Below are 23,706 nucleotides of genomic sequence, written 5' to 3' on the forward strand. Positions count from 1 at the left end.
CATCTGTGCACTTATACTGCAATTACGCTACAGCCACCAAAAGGAGAAAATAGCCAGTAAACTGATGGCCTATATTTTTTAAAGATTTTTTCCCTTTTGTTATTGTATCCTGCTAGAATTTTTCGAAGGTTCAAATATGATGACAGTGAGCACTCAATGAATTCACAGAATCCTGTTCATGACCAGCTTTCAATTTGTTCTGCAGACTAATTCATAATTTCATAAAATCAAAGTAATAGTTCTAAAACACTGCAAACAAAGGTTGTTTTGGGGAGAATGCAGCATCTCTATTATGGAATATACTTAGACAATACATCAATGAAATATGGAAATATGTTTCTTTACAGAGATTGCATTAATACACCTCTTCTAAAGAATGCTGAAAACATGGGAAACAGGAGACTATTTTTGAAATCATGAAAAAAAAACATTTTAAACATTATACAAAAGATATACTTATCTTGTCAAGCTTTAGCACAACATCCCTTTCTGATTAAACTAAAAACAACAGGTAGTGCCAAATATAGATTTTCCTTTTAGTCTTTTACCTTACGGATATATTCCAATTCAAGGCAGGTTACAGGTATCTACAATCTTCAAATGTCTATAACTTGTCAAGGATAATTAAACGTTTTTAAACATCTTTGTCACAATAACTTCTCCTTTTCCTAAATCTAGTTATATACTGCAGCTTTGAAATTCTAACAAAAACACACCGATAATTAACAGCCAGTAATGCAAAACACAATGGCTGTAACCTATTTTGTTTATCATTGGCCGATTACTGCAGTATTCAGGTATGCAGTTTTGTTATGTATCAGAATACGGCTGTATTCTGTTTCTGCCATTATATCACAGTGCTCCTCCCAAGTACTCACTGATGACCGATATGAATAACGCATTTGTATTATCAATTAAAAACTTTTCAGAAATTTAAGTTTGATGTGAAGCATATCTGGTTTTGGAGCTGTCAAAAAAGATTTGACTTAAACACAGCACACAGTTTGACATCTCAAAAAGCAACCTGCCTTTGCACTGAAAGATGCCTGTTAAGAACAGGACTTTGAAGAAAACACCTGGGAACATCAAAATTTGGCACACCCCTGGGAGCAACCTTCCAATCTGAATGCACATCTGATTTGGGAGACCAGAATTGACATTTTCGTTCTTCTAAAGTTTTACAGGTTTTCTATAGTTCTAAGTGGTAGAATGTCAAAGGTCTGTTGGGAAACATAAGCACTTGTTGATGGTCCTCAGAGACTGGCTGGCTCCATGGAGCTCCATGTTCAGCAGCCTGCTCCTCTGTAGAGACTCTGACAGCTGCTGCAGCTTCTCCTCCACCAGCATGTTGTCCTCCTCATACACCTCACACATGTGGTCCTTCATCTGCTGGCATAGGCTTTCTACCTGAAAGGACGAACATCTTTATATTCTCACCGTTAATTTTGTGGTTCTTCTGTGTTCTTGAGAACATGCTGCCATAGGGGATAAAATATTTAAACTCAATCTGAAAGGTACTTTTTCAAATCACCTGAAATTAAAGCACATAGTATTTATATAAAAAAAGGATACATTTTTATCTTAAAAATACAAAATCCCAAATAAGCATCACTGTGGAGAGATCTTCTTTATTTCTGTGACATACAGTCTGTATCAATGAGGAAAAGCTGAAAGTTAAGGATCTTATTATTTTCTCAATGGCATAAAGGAAAAAAAGTCTTGATGACGATATTTAAGAAAATGAAATACCTTCATCATAATCTTGTCTTGGAAATTGTTCATTAACTCATCGTTTTCTTTCCGGCTCTCGTTGAGCTTTTCAATCAAGTCCTGAGCTTTTTTCCCTATCTCTTCGATCCTCGAATTGAGAGCAGAGAAATACATTGATTGCTCAGAAGGAACCATATCTGCATCGCTGCTGGAGGTTTCAACGCCAGACGAATCACTTCAAACAGAAAAACAAACAAAATGCTATGGCCTGCAGTGACTGTACAGACTGTAAGAATGTACAGGCTGAATGAGAGTGTGATATCTGCTTGGTACTGAACATACTCATTTCAGTTATTAAACCTCAATGAATACCAAACTCTTGTTTCCAGTAATTAGATCTTTACAAACACAGAGTTATCAAGTCTTTCCTGATCCACTTCAGTCTGAAAACTACTATTTTCATTTGACTCTAAGCCATGTGATTCACTGTTAGGAATGAAATGAGTCTCACTAATTAGATTTTGGTCTTGGTGGCAGAAGCAAGCCTGACAATTTAGGATATTAAAGATAAAATAAAAACTGGATGTTTCAATTCCATGATTGCAAAGGTTCAATGTCCTTTAGAACCAAGATTATTTTAAAATGGCTAATTCGTAAAAAAAAACGTTTCTTCACAATGATTGTACTTCAAATCATTTCAATACAAAAATCTGAATCCACCAACACCATTCTGAAGTATCCTCCTCTAAATGAGATTCTACAATTAAAAAAAGATGATTTTTTTAAGGATTGTTGACAAAGGAGAAATTCTGGTTGGGGGATATTCCCTTAAGTAGGATGATTCAAGATTCAAGATTGATCCTTCGTGACTACCAAACCCTAGTATTTGCAAATATTTCACTGAATGTATTTTAATGAATGAAAACCAGCTTTATCTTACCTTACTTGGTGTTCACGGGTCTCATCCAGGTTCAGAAAAAAAGAATTATCTGCTGTTGACTGACCGTCTGTTCCTAACCCTTCATCTGTGTCCTGAGGTTGAGAAGAAGGGAAAATATTGACACATAAACATAAAGAGGCTAATAAGATTTTAACCTTTAAATAGTCCAAGACAATCTATGGATATTTCATCGTGAGAAAAAAAAAGGGGGAAGGCTACTAATTGTTTGCAATCAAACAATAAGGCCTTACTCAAATATCTTCCTAATCTGGGTAATTTAAGGCTAAAAAAAGACTGGCTGTGGCCTCTATGCTGGATCAAACAATAATTAAGTGCAAAGATTCTTTAAAGATACAAATTATTTTTAACAAATTCATTCATGATTTATTTGTCCATTACTGCATTTCATTACTTTTACAAGAGACCCCAATAGAGCACCGAAAAAACATCTCAAGATTCTTGATACTATGGCCACACAATATGTACATGCATTTTAGGATTAAAACTCTCACTCATTTTCATTGATAGCTGGGTTCTTGAGCCGAAAGACAAACCGTATTGGTATAGAGAACTTTTTTATTTTATAAAACAGTTCATTATTTTCAAATACCTTTTACATGAATAAACATACAGGGTGCCTCAATTAGTTTATATTATGTATAGCCATTGCCTTCTAGGGTTTTACAGTACAGTGCAAGGCAATAAGAAGAGAATTTTCTTGCCTTTTACAAATCAAAGATATAAATGATTTGTTTAAGAATACATCAGCGTGTGTGTTGGTTTATCTATTTTTTGTCATCAAGATGGATAGATGGATTACTTATTCCAATTGTAGACTTCAGTTTGGTTTGCTGGACTCCCTCTAATCAAAGAATTTCTCTAAAGGAGGCCTCTCAGACAGTACTACTGAAACCTTACACACCTCTGCTGAAGACTGATCTTGTTTTGGGGTGGAGGTTATTTTCCTAAACAGGAACTGATCCATTTTCAGCAGCAGCCGTAGCAACTGTTGTTCTCCTGGGCAGATGCAAATTAGAAGCTCTTCAACACACTCTTTCTCACATCAATTTACAGCATCTGTTCTCTAGGAAAAAAGTTATTGTACATTTTAACTGACTTATTGGTAGCTCGGATAGAGTCTGTATACGCCTGCGTAACAAAAAGCATCCTTCTGCAGTGTGAATGTGTTAAAAGCAAAATACATTTGTTTTAATACCAGATCCACATATCCAAAATACTTATTGTGACATGCCTGTCTTATAAAAATCTGCAAATACAAAAGATATCTATTGCATATTTTCAAGTAAAAAGCATCTTTAATATTTTTTTTAATTTTGCTCTACCCCTTTATTGCAGCATCAATCTGATAGTGTATATTGTCATCAGACTCTTGTACTCATTTGCAGAGCTTGTGATTAAATAAGTCATCAGTCCTGCACTGTTACCTTTTACAAATCTCCATGACAGACAATTTGCAGCATTTAAAAAATTGGTTAAATGTGATTTATCTAATAAACGACAAAATTTTGCAACTTATTATCTATTAAAATGACAAGATGTTATTACTGATATTGTTTACTTTGTAAAGGTTCAGCAGTTGTTTACCTTACATTTTCACAAAGATTTGCTAAAACCTTTACATATTGTTCTGACTCAAAGTGTGGGGTAAGGTGGTACGATAATAGTACATTTAAGAAACTTTTAAAATAACTGTGCAACCTAAACAATAAGCATTTTCACGGCAGACCGATAGCCGTAAAAGACGCGATTTTACAGTACGTCCAACAAGATATGGGCTTATTCTGGCCCTTTGAAAAAAATGCCCTCCATTTTACCACTACGTTGGTAATGCTCCAGGTTGGAACGACATTGTACATAGGTACACACAAAAACAACCTGATTACCTGACAAATTCAGGACGTGATTTCTTCAGCGCTGTGTCGGTTATTAACACAACTGTCTCAATGTAGACATTTTCCTGTTACCAACGGTTTCGTCTACAGGGAAGTCCTCGCGTCGCAGGCTTGGCGGGCACGCGGTGACTCTGGCGAGGAGGAGGAGGAGGTACACAACTGCGCGCGCATGCGGTGGGACAGAACGAGGACAAAATGGCGGAAAACGTCTCTGTGTGGACAGTTACTGTACTTCTAAATCCTAACCAACATATAACGTGGGATCTGAAGGTTATCACAATGTTAATAACCTTTTCGCACAAAGCCGGGTGTCTAAAACATACGTGTTAAAAATTATTTTAATCCCCCGTGCACAATTTGAAATAGTCGATACAATGAGAATCAACGGTTTAAGACCCAGCAATACAGGAACAGACCTTTGGTGTGTGTGTTAACCACATAGTTTCAGGTGTAGTGTTCCTGATGTACCACCCCAGCTCTTCCATTTTTGCGAAAAGTCTTTTCAGTTCCGTTGCGGTTGAAAGAAACACAAACCTACAGCGGCCGTATGTCGCGGGTGCTCGGGGAGCGCTGTCTCCCGTGGGTTTTAAAGTTGGCTTTGAGGGGAGCCGTGCTAAAAACAGAGCCCTTTAAAGTGTCATACTATGTTCATATCGACTCCTCAATGTAAACCATTTCCCATCACAGCAATGAAGTACCTAGTCGCAGTAACCGTACCTGCGCAGAGGTGTGACCACAGACTTACAGCAGCTATTTTGATATCTAAACGTTTATTTTGCGATTTTCCTCTTCGCTTTTTTTGTAAAGTTGTATTTATTTTTTATTCTTTTTTGTTAGGTACCGGTGACATTTGATTAATGTAACATTATTTCTTAAGTAACCTTGTATCTATGAAGACCACGTTGAAAAGAGAAGTCTCATGGAAGGAGTATGGGGTAAAATATGCAAGACGATTTCAATACGGACTTTCTACAAGTGTCATTTTGCACTTCTTTTTACGTAAAATAGTATATAAGGTGCGATAGCTTTACAGTATTCTATGTTTTCATGCAAGGTTTTTTTTAATGCCAAAGCGGATACGCTTTTGATGAAGTCACAAAGGGTGAGTGTTCCGTTTTACCGTACGTTGTAGAAACACCCGGGCGACGAATTAAAAACACCAACAACACCCACATCTAAACAAATATCAACATTTCTCGGAGGCTATTTTCTTGGTTGAAAGTTATATACAGAATTTAATATTTATTCAAATTAAGAAACAAACGATACTTCCATTCTGACCAGATGATACGACTCTGAAACGTAAGACACGTTTAAGGTAAGTGGAGTATATATTTAAAGTCTATTGTTTCTCCTTTACAGTTTTGATTAAGATGGCCGCTATTTTGTGTCTATCTACTTGTGCCACAATGTCAAGTCCTCCCTTTCCTTATCACATTACTACTTGGTTACACACATGTGCTCAGTCCTATTGACTCAACAATCATGACATTGTGCTATGTGCATGTGAATGAAAAAAAAGTTTTAACAGTAAGCAAGGTAAATGTATTAGTTACAGTAAGCTTCAGTCATTTAACTAAAAACGTGATAGCCAGAGACTCTTCCCTCCTTCGCTCTTGAATGAAATAATACACCATAAAATGGCTCTGTGCTTTCTATGCTCAGATACTTGTGACAGTGTTTGAGACTGCTCCATTTTGTGACTGTTGTTGTGTTACACATTACCTCTATGTGAAAGATCCTGTCGGCGCCAGCATGTGACTGGGTATGTCGATTCTATTTTGTCTCACGCCTCCGTCTCTTGGCCTTGCAGGGATGTCCATCTTGGTACTGTGCTACCTCATCCTGGGCGGGGGTCTCCAGAGCCCCCTGCAGGTGGGGGATGGAGTGCGCCGCGCCGCCCTGGTGGACAAGAACAGGGAGCGTGAACTGTTCTTGCAGCAGATGTTGCTGCGGCTCGACGAGGAGTTCGACCGCCTGAGCCTCCAGGCAGAAACCGAGACCATCCCGGCTGACGTTTTAAGTATGGCGGGAGCCTGGGCGACCGAACCCTTGGTCTGGACGCTGGCTGGGGCTCTGATCCTGGGCCTGTTTGTACTCAGATGGCGTTGTCCTAGACCCAAAGAAAAGGAGAAAAAAGAGGAGGTGAAGAAGGAGGAGGAGAAGGTGAAGGAAGAGAAGGTAGAGGAGGAGGAGGAGAGGAGGGCAGAAAGAGATGTCAAGAAGAAAAGCAAGAAAAGGGTGGTGTTCAGGGAAGAGGAGCACAGGAAGGAGCGGACGCCCTGGCCGTGTGTCCAGTCCCTGCAGGCCTTCTACAAGGCTGAAGTGAGCCAGGCTGGAAGGGACGGGGCCGTGTGGGGCGCCGGCAGTGTTGTACGGGGCCTAGTGGACTCTCTCCTCCGCACAGCCAAGGGCTTTGGCCAAGCAGGCATGGACGTCCTGAGGGAGGAGTGCGTGGGCGTGGGAAGCCTGTTCGAGGGCTGGGGTGTTCGAGGGGGCAAGCTGGAGCCCGTGTACGACGTGCTGGTGGCCATCAGCGCGCCCGCGGGCTTGTCCTTCCGCGTGGAGCTGGGCTACGGGGAAGGGTTCTGGCCCGGCTCCTGGCTGGCCCTCCCCGAGCACCTGGGACAGGGCCGAGTGCGAGTGATGGGGGCCAGTCGGCCCCCGCCCCCGCCCGGCTCCGACGTGCGCAGGCTGGCGGCGGAGAGGAAGGACAGCCTGGACTGCCTGCTGGAAGAGGGCCTGCGCTCCGGGGAGCACCTGGACCCCACCAGCATGCTGCAGTGGCTGGGGGCGGCGCTGAGGAAGGGCTGGACCCAGCAGGCCAACTTCAACCTGCTCTTCAGTGAGGCGGCCTGCCCCTGCCGCCTGCGGCTGGAGTACGGCTCCGGCCAGGCGCTCTGGGTGAACGTGTTGCCGGCCGTCAGGCTGGAAGGCTCTGACGTCTACCTGGTCACCCAGGGGCCCATGTTCCGGCCCCCCCTGCACTGGGTCCAGTGGTTCGCCGTCTATGAGGCCCGCTTTCTGCAGGAGATGACCCAAAGGCTGCCCCCCGACAGCTGTCACATGCGCTGCCTCCAGATCCTGGCCTACATCCACGCCTCTTGCACAGGAGGCTGCGCCCCACCCCTGCCCAACAGCTCCAGGGGTCCCGTATCCTCCTTCCTGAGCTCCTTCCACATCAAGACGGCCTTCCTGCACGTGCTCTTCTCGCAGGGCGACCCTGAGAGCTGGGCCGGGGGGCAGCTGTCCGGCCGGGTTCGGGAAGTGCTGTACATGCTGCAGCACAGCCTGGACAAACAGCGGCTCTTCCACTTCGTGGTGGGCAACCAGGCCCTGTGCCTGCACCTGGGGCTCCCCTCCATCTTCCGGAACGCCCCGCCCCTCAATCTCTTCCGAGCGCTGCAGGACGACCACGCGCTCCGCAACCTGGCCCTGACGGAGTTCCGCCGGCTCCTCGAACGGCTCGGAGACATCGGCCTGAGCGCCCGCCCGCGGGAGCCCCCCGCCCCCCGCGCCCAGGGAGCGGGCACAGAGGCGGCCGCGCCGGCCCCTGCAGATGTCACCCCAGAAGCCGCTTCACCCGTTCCAGATGGGAGCACAGCCAGGTCCAACCTGTAACAACATCCAGAGCCACAGAACACGAGAGCATTCAATACATTTTGCATTAGAAAAAGTGAAGGAGTCTCTGCCTCTTGTGGTTCTTGAATCAGTTCTGTATTAGCATTTGTTTAATTTAATCATTTTTTAATATTAGGGCTGATTTACAGATCAGACCCTTGCCAGGCTCACTTACTGCTCTCCCTTGTCTGTCCAGAAGTTCCTGATGGCATTTATGAGGAGAAATATATTATCATCATCTTAATCCTGGTAAGGTGGCACAGGTGGAGTTACAGTAGCCCAAAGAAGTTCAGGTGGGCAGCTGCGGCAGGATGTGTAGTCTGCAAAGGAACAAGTAATATATTTATTCCATGCTGAAAAGAGAAGATAGAAAGCACAATACTTCGACTGTGAACCCAAAGAAGGCTCCACATTGTGTTTTCTTTCTTGTCTTTTCAGCATGGAATAAATCTATTGCTTGTTCCGTTACAGTAGCACTGCGGCTCCATTGCTCTCTTGGGCTCTGGCATCCAAAATCCTTCTGTGTGGAGTTTGCATGTGGTCTCCACACAGACCAATATGGATTTTCTCTTACCTTCTACAGACATGTCAGGCAGGTTAATTGGTTTTGTTACAATGTCCCTCTGAGCTTGTTTGCGGGTGTCCCGTCACGGACTGGTATCTCATTTTCCTTTTGGGATAATCCTCAGGTTGAGACGCACCACACCAGGAAAAAACAGCTTTTCTCAGCTTCATTTCTGGGGAGATCAAATCTTACGTAAAGTTCCAGGTAAGGTGTAAACAATGATCATATGAAGACTTTTCCAGATTGCTCTCATTAAAAATGCAATATAATAAAAGAGAAAGTTGCGCCTCCCGACTCCTGAAGCTTTTCAACTGGCAGCTTCCAATGAAATCCAGAACGTTCCACCATGACCCATTCCCAGCGTCCATCTCCAGGCCATTGCGAAGGGAAAAGGCATCAAGTATCCAGTAAGAGGAGCTTTACAAGAGCTCACAAACGAAAACAAAAACAAATTTCACACCGGCCAGACCCAGGTGGCTGTCTAAATTGTAAAGGATTTAACCAAGAGCCACCGACGTGAACTGAAAAATCAGTGTGGCGTGCAGCAGCTTCATTCCCTGTGGGACTTCTCATTCGACTTCCCCGCCAGGACATCTCCGAATACTCGTCGCCAAAAAAAAACAACAGCTGGAGCCTAATTGCATGGTAGTGTAGCAACAGCAAAACTAACCACGGCAACGATAACATTCTCTGTTGTGCTTTTCCAGGCCCAGCAGGTCAGGCCACTGGATAGCAGCTGGAAAAGAGGTGAAAATTCTGCCAGTCCACCAGTCTTCTCTCTGCCTGTACACCAGTCTTCCTGTCTATCTATCTCATTTTGCCTGGTATCGAGAAGCAGCTGTTTGTCTGGGAGGAGGCATACAAAGAGTGGGATATGAAAGCAAGGAAAACCAGATAGCGGTTTCCTGCTGTGCATGCGTTCCGTGTTGTGGGGCTTGTATTAGTTATGCTAGCCAGAGAATGTTGGGGGGGCCTGATTGGGGTATTCATCCACTACTACTCTTGAAAGTAGGATGACGGGCCCAGCTAGGCAAAAAAAATCTTCCATTGCATGATATCAGAGAGATTAGCAATCATTGAAACTAAGACGGGTGGCCGAAATTAAAAAAATAAGAGCAGTATTGAGAAGATAGCCAAGCCCTTATGTTCTACGCTTTATTCGCTTAAGCATCACGAAGGCTAAAGACAAGCTAAAAGCCAACCTTGCCCTTTCTGTCCCTGGAAATCATTGAAAATAAACTGAACACAACAAAGCAAACCCATGAAGGCACAGTATAATCAGAGTCACAATGCAGAGATCAGGGCATTGAGCCCCTGGAGGAGAGAGGAACCCAAAGACCTCCCGACCTTCACCAGTATGGAAACATAATATCAATCAAGAAAAGACTAAAAAGGTCATGCCAGATACAGCCATTCCTGGTATTCTGAGTATATCCCGGGATATTTATAGCTCTAGCTCGTGGAAAAAAACAGATTAACCTTCTTGCACTTGACACCAACTGGGGATCTTGAGATCAGAAATTCCACTCATTAAGAATTAGCCTGCTTCCCTGCTGCTCTGAACTCAATGACTTACTTTGGCTTGCAGTGCTAGGGCGGGGCTATTTTTACTGCCCTCTGAGTCTTGTTTAGGATGGCAACGAATTAGGGGACTAATACGTCCAGCCAGAAAGAGCTGAGCTCTAATGGGATGACACAATGTTACACGTTGTGCAGGTTATGTAAAATAGCGGTCCGTCATAGGTCCACTTTGTGCCAATCTGTAGGCCCTGCATCAATGCTTCTAAGAATTCTGCACTTATAGGAGGTTTAACCCGGTCAGCAAAAGGTCTTGCAGGTGAATTGTGGATTATCTAAATAACACCAGCACTTATGATCCTGCCAATTTTTTCAGAGGCTTTTGTAATCTGGGCAGCATGGTGGTGCAGTGGGTAGCCTTGGGCTCAGTTCTGGACCTGGGGTGCTGTCTGTGTGGAGTTTGCATGTTCTCCCTGGGTTTTGTTTTTCTTCTGGGAGGTACCAGTATGTGTCTGGATTGTGAAACAAAACCAGAGAACCTGATAGAAACCCATGCAAACCTGGGGAGAACATGCGAACTCCACACAGACAGCACCCCAGGTCTGGAATTGAACCCAGGGCTCCAGTGAGGCAAGGGCGAGGCAGCAACACTAACCACTGTGCCGCCGTACTGTCCCGCCATTGCAAACTAATATAGGTAAAACTTTAAAAGTGACTGTGTAGGAGGGGAAAACGGGAATAAACGGAATATTCCTGTCCTTATACCCGGATTTTAAACTTGAACTGGATTTGAGGTGGAGACTGAAAAAAGGGGGAGCTAGTTTCACACCTGAGCAAAGGCCTTTGACAGTAATGATGCCAGCGGGCAGAAAAATAACCCGATGGGCTTGTGTAAGGAAGCAGAGTGGTTTAAAGCCAGCAGGTGTATGGAGGTAGGTTCTCTCAAGGTGATGCACAATGTGGTGGAGAGACATTAGGACAGGGTCTCTGTGGAGAGATGCGGAGCTTTGTCATTAGAGAAGCGGCAGCATTCCACCAGGGTGAAGGGTGAGAAAAATCAAGCGAAGGGACGTTAAATCTTCACAGGATGTGTGAATTTAGCCCACAGGTCTCAAGCTCAGAACAAGGGTAACTCCAAATTGGAGCCGTGGGATGCGTGCCTTCTCGAAATTTCACTTAAAAAACGCTTTCGGCTGCGAGCCCCACCTCAAAGCTTCTGAGAGCCCACGGCAGAAAACTCTTTTTTTTCTGCCTTTAAAAGCCACACTTTTGAATTTTCCTGAAGTCAAGACAATGCCGCTGTTGGCAACAAGGCCCGACAGGCCGAAACACTGAACTGCTTCCCCCCCTCCTCCCACACCAGTCCTGGTTACACAACCTCTAAATCGCTTGGCTGGAAACACATTGTTCAAAATCCCCCGCTGGCCCCCACCTCAGGATTTATAAATTATTCAAGCAGACACTCACCCACACCCACACAAAAAGACAAAGCACAAACTAAACTCCCATCCGATGCCCATCTGATGCGAAAAGGATTATAATCTCTAAATGGAGAGATAAACTTAGCTCTGGGAGGCGTTGGATCATATTAATGGACAGGAATAATAATACGGTGAGAGCATTTTTCCAGAGCCTATAAATAAACCTCCTCTGGAGTTCAATGTGAGGAGGGAGAGAGAGAGAGAAGGGGTTTGTATAACACTGCAGTGAGGGTGGTTTCTGCTCAGGTACCTTCTGCAGACCGGAGTGACCGCGGAGAGCAGGGCAGAGCAGCACCCCACTGATCAAACCCCTTCTTAGGTCTGGGCATGAGATTCCAGCCAGGCAAAGGGCTGTGCTGTGTCACTGATAACTCTTTCACACCCCAGCACGCACTGCTCAATGGCAGTACTAAGGGGATGCTAATCGGCCACTTGGCCCAAAGGCAGACTGGGCTCGATGACCCAGAAGTCGTGGTTATCGGGCCCGGTGTTACATTCTCTTTGTTTTTTTTCACTCCCCTCCCATGCGGCAATCTGTTATCGGAGGTAGGCGTATCCCTCAATGAAAGTCTGTCTCTGGATTGGTTGAAAAGAAGGGTCCAGTTTTAAATGCCGGTACGGGACATCCTGAGAGGGTGTCTGAAGAGAGCTGTAAGAAGAAGAAACAGCGAAAACGTGAGATGTGTCGGATTTGTTTTCTCAGCTGTGGTGTAGGCTTGGGATTGTTGTGGCAGCCATGTTTGGTTTTTTTGTAGTTTTCCGTTATAGCTTAGTTTAGTAGAGGGTAGAAAGACAGCTTCCAGAAGACTTTTCTTCGGCTTTGCCACCCTTTTCTTGGGACACAGGTTTAGCGGGTAATTGGGTTGTAGAATAGTGTAGTTATTTTTTTTGTTCACTTATCACCGTGTTTTTTTTTCACTTCCTGGCGTTTTCCACCATCCTGCACGTAGTTGTGTGTATTTCAGTCGTTAAACCCTGGCTCATGTTAGTCCCCATTCTCCCCTAGACTGACCCATATTGAGGACGTAACACCTGGGAGCTGCCTATAACCTCGACCCCCCACCCAAGAGAGGTTGCAAAATTACCTAAGGGCCACCAGGGGGCGATGGGTGCAAGTAGCCAGCAAGGGCAGCTCTTGGCTCTGGACCCGCTGTGACTTCCTGGGCGGCCGCTCCTCCAGGGAGCTCCTGAGAGCGTGGAAGGTGACACAGGATGGACGGCTTCAAGGAGCCACCTGGACATCCTCCTCTCCTCGTCGTGGGGACTGGGGAAGGCGGAAATTCCCACAGAAATGGAGATTTTAATTTCACCCCAGAAGGAGCTCGCCTATTTGCTCCTCTGTGTGGCTGTCGTTGTCTGTGTTAGGAGGGAGAGGAGGAGGAGGGCTGTCTCAGTTCGGGAGCTCTGCCTCGGCACGCGGCCTCCTCTTTCATCACCCTCAGCCCCCCCCCAGGAAAGAGGGGGTGATATATTGGTGTGGGGGGTATATGAGACAACTGTGAAGTTTCTCAGTGAAAACTCTCACCCTCCTTCCCTCGGGCGCCTCCATCTCACGCCTGTGAAACCACAGCCTGTGGCTCATCAGAACATCCCCGGAGCAGGGCATCCTGTGCCCGACTCCTAGGGGCTTCTTGCAGCACAGACGAGATCTCATCGCAAAACAAGAAACAAGGGGAATAAAACTGGAGTACACAGCCAGCAGACTCAGGCTACCACCATCTTACCAACCAGACTTGCTCGCTCACTGCAGACAGGAAATAAGTGCTTCAAAAACAGGGAGAGTTGTAGGACTCTGGTGGCACAGCTGGTGAAAGGACACTAATGGACCAAATTAACTGGAAAGACCATCCAACCAGGATATTAGCAGTGCTGTACAGGGGGGCGGGGTTAGGCTTGGCCCGCTTTTGCATTTTTTAAAACATTTCAGTTACTTACCGAGCTTTTTAAAAATGTTGTGGCTTTATCATCAGCTGGGGTGGGACAAGACCTTACGGCAGCTCTGCAGATGCCATCAAAACTGGGCACACTTGTTCATTTTCCCCATTTCCTTCTTCCTATGGAGCGTTCGAACACAAACAGAACTTCCCCACCCACTGGAGCACAATACAGAGGGAAAAGGCACTGGACTGCAAACTCTAGAATAGCTCAGTCTTCCAGACAGAGACATAGGCTGAAGCGTTACAGGCTCAGAGACCACAGCCTGGCCGCAGACATATGAGCCACAGGGGCAAAGTAAGCACCCTTCCTGCCAGAGACAGCTGTACTTTCTGCTACAGTGACTAGAATAAAAGAGCCCTGCATGATCATATCTCTGCAAGACAAGAGCTGTGCTGGGGGGAGAAGATGGACCTATATTTGCTCATTCTGTTTTTGCTTCCCTTGCGCTTTTTCCAAAAGACTATTCTTGTACAATTTTATTCTTTACACATGTTGTTGAATTTCTTGCTTATTTTTTAATTGCCACCCTCTTTGGCTGTACCGTTAATACTCACAGCAAGAAAGCAGCATGAACCTGAGAAAAGACTATAACTCCCCCCCCCCATTTCTTAATGAGCGTAGTCTCTCTGCTCTAGCACGTGGACAATTGATGACAAAGGAGAAAGCCAGCGGGCGATTATTGATGCAATGCAGGGCTAACCATCAGTGCTCCAGGTTCGTAGTCTCCCTGAAAGAACATACAACAAAACATGAGAACCCAAGGAGACGCAGACTTTCCATTTTAAGAGCTGGAAGCTGGCACTGTCACAGCCACGATCAATGCGCAGCCTGTCATCAGACAACAGCGCAAGGAGCAATAAACAAAGTCAAGCTAAAATTAAAAAGACGTGACAAAAATAGGACAGCTACAGAGAGGAAAGAGGAGGGAAAGGAAAGAGGGGCATTTGAACAGGGAAGTCAGAGAGCTTTCTCGACCCCAATTTTTATTTTAAAATGGGGTCATTCAACAGTAGGTTGAACTGTTTAGAGCAGATTCTGAGCTCATCCTAGAACACGCAGTACAGTCCAAACCTTGACAATTAAACAAGGATGCCTTTGGGAATTAAAATCAGTGGCTCTTCTTTATGCAAAGAGCTGTGTGCCACACAATATGAGACACACATAGCCATCTATAACTACGCAAGATCATTCCAAATTCTGTAGGTCGAGATGGGGATTTCATAAACTTTAAATACCTTAAGCAAATAAGAGAAGATGGAGATTATTAATTTCGGAATTCCTCATTTCCAGTCCTAGTCAGGATGGGGACTGAACAGAGTAGTTAGGACAGCAGAGCAGAAAGGGGCATCCATTCACTGTGGCTCAAAAACTGCTTTCTGCAATGGGTGCTGCACTGCTTGAGCTGCTAGAAGGTGCATTCTGCAGACAACTCCCCCCCCGACTGGCACCAGGTGCCTGACAGAGACTGACAAGAGTTGGGCTCATATTATGTTGTCATCAGCCTCCTCCTGAAACTAGGAGCAGACAGTTCTCTGGGTTAGTGTCAATGATAATGGGCTCTGGCTGCAGCCCAACTATAACCTAGCTTTCTGTCCAGAACACCCTCTCATTGACCATTCTTGCAACCCTCTCCCTGATCATCCCATCAACCTGTCTCCCCGCAGAAAATTCCCAACAGTTCACCTCCTGGCCAAATACAAATGAGCACAATTTTTAGGGCTCATCTCTGCATGAAAGGGATAGTCTCACAGCTCATGACCACAATGCATTCCCATTACGTCTTTCTTGCTTGGTTCTCAAGCTCTCCAACAACCATTCTCACAATGATTTAGCATCATGACCACTTATCGGTTTGGGCATCAGAGTGGCACTGTGCTGGGTCCTGGATTCGATTTCAGACCTGGGGTGCAGTCTGTGTCGAGTTTGTATGTTCTCCTCGTGTTCATATGGGTTTCCTCCAGGTGTCCCCAGTTTCCTCCCACAGTGCAAAAATGTACCGGGAGGTTATCTGGCTCCAGGGACAATTTTCCTTGTGCCAGATGCTTGCTGGGATAGGCTCTGGAACCCCTGTGACCCTGAATTGGATAAGGCAGTAAGAAAATGGATGGATGATATTGTCATGAACAAGCCGAATGCAAAAAGGCTGTGGTTCATGCAGATATCACAGTTTGGGCAAGGTAAGATCTACATTTTATAGTCTTTATTAAGAATTCTAATCTGTCATTGATTTTTTTTTTATTTGAAATCTGTCATTTTGTATTACAGCATATGCTCATCCAATTCGTAATTACTAAATGCTTTAAAACACAGCTCTCCCTAGACAGCCCCTGTACATAGAACATAGTGCAGACATGTCCCTCCAACACACCCAACAGCAGAGCCATTTGTCACCTGACATTCTTTGCCCAAAGGGTGGTGGGAGCGTGGAACAAGCTACCCAGCCATATTGTTGAAGCCAGTATCCTGATTCCTTTGAATAAACAGCTGGCTGAGATCTTTGGTTGGAACTAACTACCAACCAAACAGGCTAGTTCCTGACCGAATTCGTTGTTTGATCTTTAGTGCCTTACCGTGTCCGCTTGCAGACACCGGATACCTCAAGCCCTTAAGCGAGTGGCCATATCTAACCGTAATAAAACTGCACAACTGCCGCACATACTTGTCTTTTGTTCTCTACATGTAGTCTTTTACGCATTTATTATTTCCGTTTTAGATCGTTATAAGGCACAGCTCTTTTTTCAAGCTGTTTGCACATAAAGTTACATTGCGCGATCCATTTCGCTTTGTAATAAATGCAGCTTCGCTCCACAGGCAAGTTTGACAGAATCACTGTTTTGAAACATGGGGCAAGACTGGGAATGACTTCAATCTCCAGCAACCAATAGCCGTGAGAGAACCGCTAACAACACGAAACGTAGGCGGTTTAAGAAAGACCAAACACTGCCCTTTCCCGGAGTTATAAGCTATGCCAGCACCTGTCAGGACCAAGGACAGCTCCGCCCAGCCTCATGAGAAGCGTGCAGAGGAATTTACACGGTCCCATACTTTCTGGGCAGGAACCTTCGCTATCAAATTGAGTTTTTATTCTGAGCCCACAGTAAATCTAATCTCTTAAACTGCTCACCTTGAAATCGTCACTTTGATCAGAAAAAGAACTTTCAAATGGACATTTTTCTCAGGAATGCTGACACTTATTACACAAATATGGGGTTCGACGGAGACATTTTCTAACCTATTACTAAACCAGCACCTCCAGAACGGCCACCTCTGTTCATTCATGGTCGAGGTACGTATTATATATTCTTATCTAACTTTTTCCCGTTAGTCACCTCCGGAGAACATTATTCAACGTGAAACGAACGTTTAGTTTCCCATAAATATAGACCCCAGAAATATTCCAGTTTGGGGATATAATCTCATCTCGACATTTGAATGCTGGTTTCGTGATGACGAACGTCTTTAATGTTTTGGCAGGGCTGACTATCTTAAATGTTTCTCGTTTATAATAAGTATGCACAGGGGATTAAGCCGTTGCTCTTTACAGAACTTCGTGTGTACCCACCAAATCGAAAGGTCTACATTAAAATTAACGATGGTTACTTTGCCATTGTTGAAATGCTCATCTCATGACTATTTTCTTTCGCCCAAGCTTCAGAATAATTTTAACAAGCATCGCCAGCGCTGGAATTGAGGACACATTGAGCACGTTGAGGAGCCCGGCGGCTTGAAAAGTACAACAAGTCTAGGAGAGGGGGGAAAAGCTTCACGATTGACGAATTTGAAAGAATCAGGACAGAACCACGGAGGATATCAACCAAAAAGCTGGAAAACCATGGATTCTACTAACATCACTAGTTTCAACATCACAGATGAGGCGGGACACGCTTTTCAGTACTCCTTCTCCAACAACGACCCGCTGTATAAGGACTACAAACCGACGCCCAGGGACCTCATCCCACTGCCTAAAGCGGTGCTCTATCTCCTGATGGCCGCTCTGGTAGTGGTGGCTGTCGCGTACGCCATCGTGGGTCACCTTATCAAGGACCTCGCCCACGACCTCGCAGGTAATTCGACTGGTCTGTTCTTGGTTATTACTGGGTTTACCCTGATGACAAAAATGAATTGCGCGTTCTGAACAACTCCCCCCAAAAAGTGTGATACAGTATATGGGATTTTAGACAGCTTCTCGACGTCATGGTTAGTTTTCAGTTCAAGGAAACCTTTAACTTTAAGAATTGAAAAACAGTGTCTTAAGACCACCAATCTTACAAATAAGAATCAAGTACTTATTAAAACGGAGATTATAACTACATTTCGATTTAGTATAGACATTCATTGGAAAAAAACAAAGTATCCTAAATTTATAAACTGCTTAGCATTGTAAACGAAGCCCCACAACAATTAAATGAGGCGTTTTTGCATGGAAAAGCGTAATTTAAGAATGAAAACATTTTAAAATTAGAAGCAATTAAAAGAACGCGTTTGATTTATATAAAAAAAAACATCTTTGCAATTTGAAATAGCTACCAATATCTGTTGTTTGTACGTCGTGAGATCATCTGATAGACGTGTCAGACTTTGCCAACTGTTCTTAATTTAAGCGACAGAATCGCAGAACAACGGACCTGGAAGTCTTCCGGAGATTCTTCTAGGAATCCTTCGAGATGTATCAACGGATTTACTGTATATCATTTAGCTACTCATTTTTAGAGGATAATGCATCATCCTGTTGTAGTCAAAGCAGGTCTTCCAGGTAGTTTCAGGTAGACTCTCAACTTTAAAAAGCCTCAGTCTGAGGTAACATCATCGAGCGAGTCTTCTGGACAAGAACGAATTTTAAAAGCTCTTGATCAACCACCAAAGTCTGCGGACCACACGTTTACCACTGTAATAACACAGATATCGAAGAGTTATGTGAATAAAATAATGACTCTAGTACAGGGCTACAGTAAATGAACAGAAGGTATATATAATGCACAGCAGAGTTGAACACAACAGTCCCAAATAGTTTTATAAATATTTCATCACTCACCGACCTGAACAAATTATCTAGGGGGCGGGTAATTTAAATACGATTCCCGAAGCCAAGTCTGAATCATTTCCTTCAACAACAAACAAGCATTAAAAATAAACCATGCTGCTGGATGTTTTTCAAGATAAAAAAAATCAGAAAAAATCCCCGGACGTCTAATGTTTGTTTTCGCAGTTGCACACAAAATACGCTGTAGCACTCTCAGTCTACAATGTACGGGCTAAAAATTAAAACAATATTTTAAATGAACACGATAAAGGTAGGTCCAGCAAAACTAAACGGCGAGACAACTAGAAGTACCCGTTGAAACGGTTCCTGTATTGCTATAAGAAACAAAGGTACAAAGATAACACTTAATGTAAGTTTTGTGAACGTTCCTTGAACGTTGCCCGAATAAGGTCATCTTCTAAGTAAACAATCGCCAATACATAAAACTGAATGAAACGGTTTGCTTCCGCCTTAAGGGACAGATTGTCCAGCTGGAGTCCTTTGTATAAGATTGTTCCTGAGGCAGCCTCTGCTCCAGGAGTGTTTGCGAACTGTCTCTAGGTGTATAAGTGCTGGACCAACTCCAGTCCTGGAGAGCTGCAGTCCAGCAAGTCCTGTAAGTCATTCCAAAATCACCACCTGCCCAAAAGGTGTCCAACTACCCCAGTTAGGGCAATAATTAGCTCAAGGGACTCGTTTAGAGCCAAGCAGGAATACAAAGCTCCAGACTCTGTGGGCCTCCAGGACTGCAGTGGGGTACCCCTGATCAGAGGAACACAGTGTCCTGTCCTCCTATACAGGACCCTGGAAAACCACAATTTGATTAGGATGTAGGATGTAGGCAGGGCGAAATCAGGAAAAGCGCTTGACTCTGTCAGACAGAAACCATCTAGGAAAAAGGAGCTCACAGACAGAGTGAGGGACTCCTATCCAAACAGCTGCTGCTGGAATTACGCAAGACAACAGTCGCACAAAGACCTGCATCATCAAGACAAATACAACCCCCCCCCAACAACTCTTTCCAATATGGAAAGTACGGATTATAGAGCAATCGCTTTAAAAGAACGGCAGAGACCGACACCACAATGATTCGTTAAGAGTGGGAGACTAGGAGAGCTTGAGGTCACCTTGGTACACGTCTGGAAGAGCAGAACCCAATCAGATAATATTATTCCCCACTCTTCAGAGACCCCAAGCCCCTGGTGTAAATACCTCCCACAGGATGGTTCAGTATCATTCCTGTATCAGGGGCTGTGTATTCAGGGTGGGCAGGGAGCAGTGAGAGAACTGGGAAACATCTATGACTTGTAGCACTTTTTAATGGGTCTCTTGCACAACTTCTTTCTTTAAGTTCAGTTCTCGGGCCTCAACCATCTGGTGTAGGAAAATATGTTGGGCTCAATAGACAGGATGCACAGTCCTTTACAACAGTAATTTATGCCAGAGATAGCCAATCCTGGTGCTGCCCACACACCTGCTGCGTTTCATTCCAGCCAAACAAACTCTGCTATACAATCAAACCCTTAACTGACATAACAGTAGGATTCATTTGAGCTGTTTTATTATGTGCAAATGATCGCCTTTTAAGTGTGTCTTTGCTGCAACCAAAAATCCCAAACGATGCAGAAAGGAACTGTGAATATTCCACTTGAGCAAGCTGTTAGCTCAACTGTGGCTCCGCAGGTGTGCGAGCCACCAGGACCAGGGGTGGGAACCAAGGAGTTATGGTGCAGGATTGGAAAGCACATAAGGAGAGAAAAATGCAGGCAATGCAGACAGAACCACGTCAGTAAGCTTAAGAGAGCCACACTTCCAAAACCCTCTCCTCCTTCACCCCTGCAGACTGCATCCTGGGCCCCAGTGAGGAGGAGCTGGAGAAGAACGATCTCAGCTGCATCACGCCCACCCGCATCCCCACGCCGCTGGCCCCCTCCCACACCAACGCCTTCCATGTGTGGGACCAGGACGACGTCCAGATCCCCGTGTCCTCGGACCACAGCCCTGAGCCCAGCCCCTCCCTCCTGCCCTCCTACATCCCGTCCTTCTTCCCCTTGCACAGCCCCACCTACAGCCCCGCCCGCAGCCTCACCCTGCCCCGGGACGTGTAGACACGCCCCCTGACAGAACACACCCAGGGACACGTAGATACGCCCCCTGCCAGACTCCGCCCCCCGAGCGGCCCTCCAGAGCCAAGATCCTGCAACCAAAGCCCCCCCCCCATCCCCCACGCTGTCCATCCTCGCCAGCGCCCCACCCTGGAGAGTGACTCGACTGTGAGGAAGCACACACACTGACTTGCCTTCAGCCCCTCCACGCCTCAGTGCACTACGTCCCTGATCACTCACCTGCAATTAGTTCCAGCTTCCTGGAAAAACAAAACAACAACAATCATAGCCACCTTCAGGGATCTGCCACAGCTAGTCTCAACTTCAACCCCCCTGAACCGCCACGAGAGGGGCCAGAAGCACCCGAGGAAGAGTCAGTCCCCCGCCCCTCCCTTCCTGCCCCCCCCCCACCAATCCTTGAAACCCCCTTGCCTGGGACTGCCCCCTTTTCGGCCATCAAGGACCAGCGCATGTGTCCATCGAGGTCAGATCGTGATCTGGGAGGACAGAACTGGCGGAGGGAGCCACCAACCACTGAGCAACAGCCACCCAAGAGGCAGCAGCAGCAGCACATCACGCATCTAATAAGAGGTGCTTGTTGCTCGTTTTAGCAGGCAGAGGGGGGAATAGATTAGTTACAAATGTATTGTGATCAACGTGACCTTTTTAATCAAAACAACCACCATTAAGTCGATTTAAATCAAAACTCTTTAAACAGGGGCATGCTCTCTTACGAGCAGAGACACTGACTGTCCCACCTGCTGTTTCTCGACACACATTCTCCGCCCTGGACTCCTATGTGCTTGACTGCCACTGGAATAAACCATACCAATTGGGGCACAATATTCTGCTTTTGGCAAAAATAAAACCCGCAGGACTCGCTGCATTTGAACTCAGAAGAGAAAAAGCTCTACCAGACTTGGAAAAGGAAAACCAAAGTGTTTTCGGGAAGCACTTGGGAAACCTAAAACCTCCATCTCTGCTGGCCCAGCTTTTAAAGGATCCTGGCAGACTCACAACATTGTGTGACTTACCTGCTTTAGGCAATCTGATCTTTTTGGATGTGCCATTTCAGGAATTTAGTACTGAAGTGTAGCAAACAGCTTGTAACCAGTAGTTTAGGAAAAAAAACCTCTAAACTCCTAAAGAATGCCAAGTGCGATGTGTTGTTTTTTTACCTGTAAGTGTAAAATATTTGCAGTACTCATGTAAGGTGTCTTTTTATGTGATTTTCAATTTGTTTCTAAAAGCTTAATGGCATTTGAACTGTAACTGGTGCAAACGTTCAAGAACCATACAGATATATATCGTAAGGTAGTCGGCAACAACAGTATGGAAAAAAAAAGCTCAGCAGCTGAGAATTTCACCAGAACAGTTCAAATGACACAAACCTGCCCTTCTGATGCAATAGATTTTTTTTAAATTAAAGGTAAAACTGTCATGTACAATCACACCACTATTGTCTTTCAATGTTGTACAGGTCTTAATGGTTTTGTCTGAGCAACTGGGAATGGCAGCCATGTGAGAAGACAGTGTGAGGAGTGAATGAGCGTATGCATCAGGCCCTGTAGTGCTGCAAACCAGCATGGCTTTGTATGTCTCTATATTACCAGCTGAAGGAAGTGGCCCAATTAAGGCAGTTAAAAAGCAGCAACAAACAATACCTGCTCAAGATAGGCTGTCTAATCGACACCTCAGAGAGCTGAACTGACACCCAAGAGCCAGGCTACAATCACAGTACCACAGTGCCCAGCTGTTCCACAATTGCATCAAGAGGCCCTGTCCATTTCACACACCTTTCGAGCGTGTCAGACTGGTGTGAAGAGACAGGAAGTTGTTCTGTTGCATCCTTTGGAATCAATTCAATATTCTCCCATCCAATTTCCAGAAATGGGAGAACATGTCCACATTTTTAACACATCCTCAGGTTGAGCCAGGAAAGCTGAAATTTACAGAAAAGTAAGAAACATGTTGCAAAGAATCCATGCTGATTTGTTTGGATCTCTTAAAAGAACCAACTGAATGAGTTGTACCATTCTGTTCGTATGCCTCCAAAACAAATAAGGCAACCAGAACAACGTAAAACAATTAGAAAGATTCAAGAAAAATACATTTTCTCCAGAGCTGAAGATGGTGTAATAAAAATTCATAAAACCACCCATATAAATCAGCAGAATTTCAGTATGTCCTTATTTCTACAGGATGCCATTTTCTAGTGTAAATTCCCTGATCCTTCGAGCACACTGATTGCTCGGATCAAGGACACACGCAAACCAGCAAAATAATGTGTTTTAAACTGCTGTATCCGGCACTCTGATGTCGGGGGGGGGAACAAATCCACTCAAGAATTGTGATGCATCTTTCCTGACTAAATGAACAAAAAGAAAAGACAATTTAAAGATGATTTAGAGATCATGTCAAATCTCTCTTTAGGGCACAGTTCAGGAACGAGATTGAGATACAAACTGCTTTGGAGCCTCGGTTAAAATGAGGGCTTAAGAAAAAACATAAATCACTCCTTGCTTTATCCGGTGTAATACCCGTTCTTGGAAGGGTCAGGAACTCATCCAGCACCAGAAAGCTGCTTATTCCTGGTAATGGTAAAAGGTCAGAAGCAGGAGAAAAAACGGCCTGGTTTCAAGCAGGAATATCTGTGCTGCAGGGGCTCAACTGTACTGGTTTCAGTCACTGGGCAGTTCTTTCAAAATCAAGGCAAGGTCTCACCACCTTGACCTTAACTATTTAAAGCCGCAGTTAACTTTAAAAAGAAACCGGAACAAGACTTTATAATGGAACTCGGAAGACAATGCTAATTACGTTACTCTTCCTTCCTCCCTCTTTTCCATAGCAGCCAGTGATAGAATTAAAGGACCAGGGCATGGTGATGTACTTTGT

The 23,706-nt window shown here is 44.8% G+C and overlaps 3 protein-coding genes and 1 long non-coding RNA gene across 6 annotated transcripts; 2 read left to right on the forward strand and 2 right to left on the reverse strand.

Annotated features, from left to right (window-relative positions):
- Positions 1-262: 262 nt before the first annotated feature.
- syce2 (synaptonemal complex central element protein 2) lies at positions 263-5,327 on the reverse strand. Of its 3 annotated transcripts, none has more exons than XM_088603648.1 (5): positions 4,555-5,327; positions 3,573-3,667; positions 2,651-2,742; positions 1,750-1,945; positions 263-1,407 (listed from the first exon to the last, which is right to left on the reverse strand). In XM_088603648.1, exons 2-5 carry the CDS (start codon positions 3,633-3,635, stop codon positions 1,213-1,215), a joined length of 546 nt encoding a protein of 181 aa, XP_088459774.1. In that variant the 5' UTR covers positions 3,636-3,667; positions 4,555-5,327; the 3' UTR covers positions 263-1,212. The 3 variants fall into 3 exon arrangements, with proteins under 3 accessions (XP_088459774.1, XP_088459773.1, XP_088459775.1); XM_088603647.1 differs by having other exon boundaries at positions 3,573-3,734; positions 4,555-5,325; XM_088603649.1 differs by lacking the exon at positions 4,555-5,327 and having other exon boundaries at positions 1,750-1,858; positions 2,656-2,742; positions 3,573-3,591.
- A 365-nt stretch (positions 5,328-5,692) lies between these two features.
- Positions 5,693-8,248, forward strand: LOC148650138 (inositol 1,4,5-trisphosphate receptor-interacting protein-like). The gene is made up of 2 exons (XM_088603645.1): positions 5,693-5,881; positions 6,377-8,248. Exon 2 carries the CDS (start codon positions 6,379-6,381, stop codon positions 8,182-8,184), a length of 1,806 nt encoding a protein of 601 aa, XP_088459771.1. The 5' UTR covers positions 5,693-5,881; positions 6,377-6,378; the 3' UTR covers positions 8,185-8,248.
- Positions 8,249-9,265: 1,017 nt separating this feature from the next.
- LOC148650139 (uncharacterized) lies at positions 9,266-15,960 on the reverse strand. The gene is made up of 3 exons (XR_015926038.1): positions 15,587-15,960; positions 12,834-14,413; positions 9,266-12,397 (listed from the first exon to the last, which is right to left on the reverse strand). It is a non-coding gene; the product is annotated as an uncharacterized LOC148650139 (long non-coding RNA).
- Positions 15,961-16,623: 663 nt separating this feature from the next.
- Positions 16,624-22,264, forward strand: LOC148650140 (uncharacterized). The gene is made up of 3 exons (XM_088603651.1): positions 16,624-16,972; positions 17,336-17,750; positions 20,549-22,264. The coding sequence occupies exons 2-3, from the start codon at positions 17,519-17,521 to the stop codon at positions 20,812-20,814; spliced, it is 498 nt and encodes a 165-aa protein (XP_088459777.1). The 5' UTR covers positions 16,624-16,972; positions 17,336-17,518; the 3' UTR covers positions 20,815-22,264.
- The last annotated feature ends 1,442 nt before the right edge of the window (positions 22,265-23,706 follow it).

Source organism: Lepisosteus platostomus, chromosome 13 (genome assembly GCF_059453375.1).
Source record: "Lepisosteus platostomus isolate fLepPlt1 chromosome 13, fLepPlt1.hap1, whole genome shotgun sequence".
Lineage (NCBI taxonomy): Eukaryota > Metazoa > Chordata > Actinopteri > Semionotiformes > Lepisosteidae > Lepisosteus > Lepisosteus platostomus.

Excerpts from the sequence above, each read along its gene's own strand:
- syce2 (XM_088603648.1), bottom strand. The coding sequence starts at position 3,635 with ATGGATCAGTTCCTGTTTAGGAAAATAACCTCCACCCCAAAACAAGAT. Across the intron at positions 2,743-3,572 it reads AAGATCAGTCTTCAGCAGAG|GACACAGATGAAGGGTTAGG; the intron begins GTGTGTAAGGTT and ends TCTCAACCTCAG. Across the intron at positions 1,408-1,749 it reads AAGACAAGATTATGATGAAG|GTAGAAAGCCTATGCCAGCA; the intron begins GTATTTCATTTT and ends TCGTCCTTTCAG.
- LOC148650138 (XM_088603645.1), top strand. The coding sequence starts at position 6,379 with ATGTCCATCTTGGTACTGTGCTACCTCATCCTGGGCGGGGGTCTCCAG.
- LOC148650140 (XM_088603651.1), top strand. The coding sequence starts at position 17,519 with ATGGATTCTACTAACATCACTAGTTTCAACATCACAGATGAGGCGGGA. Across the intron at positions 17,751-20,548 it reads CCTCGCCCACGACCTCGCAG|ACTGCATCCTGGGCCCCAGT; the intron begins GTAATTCGACTG and ends TCACCCCTGCAG.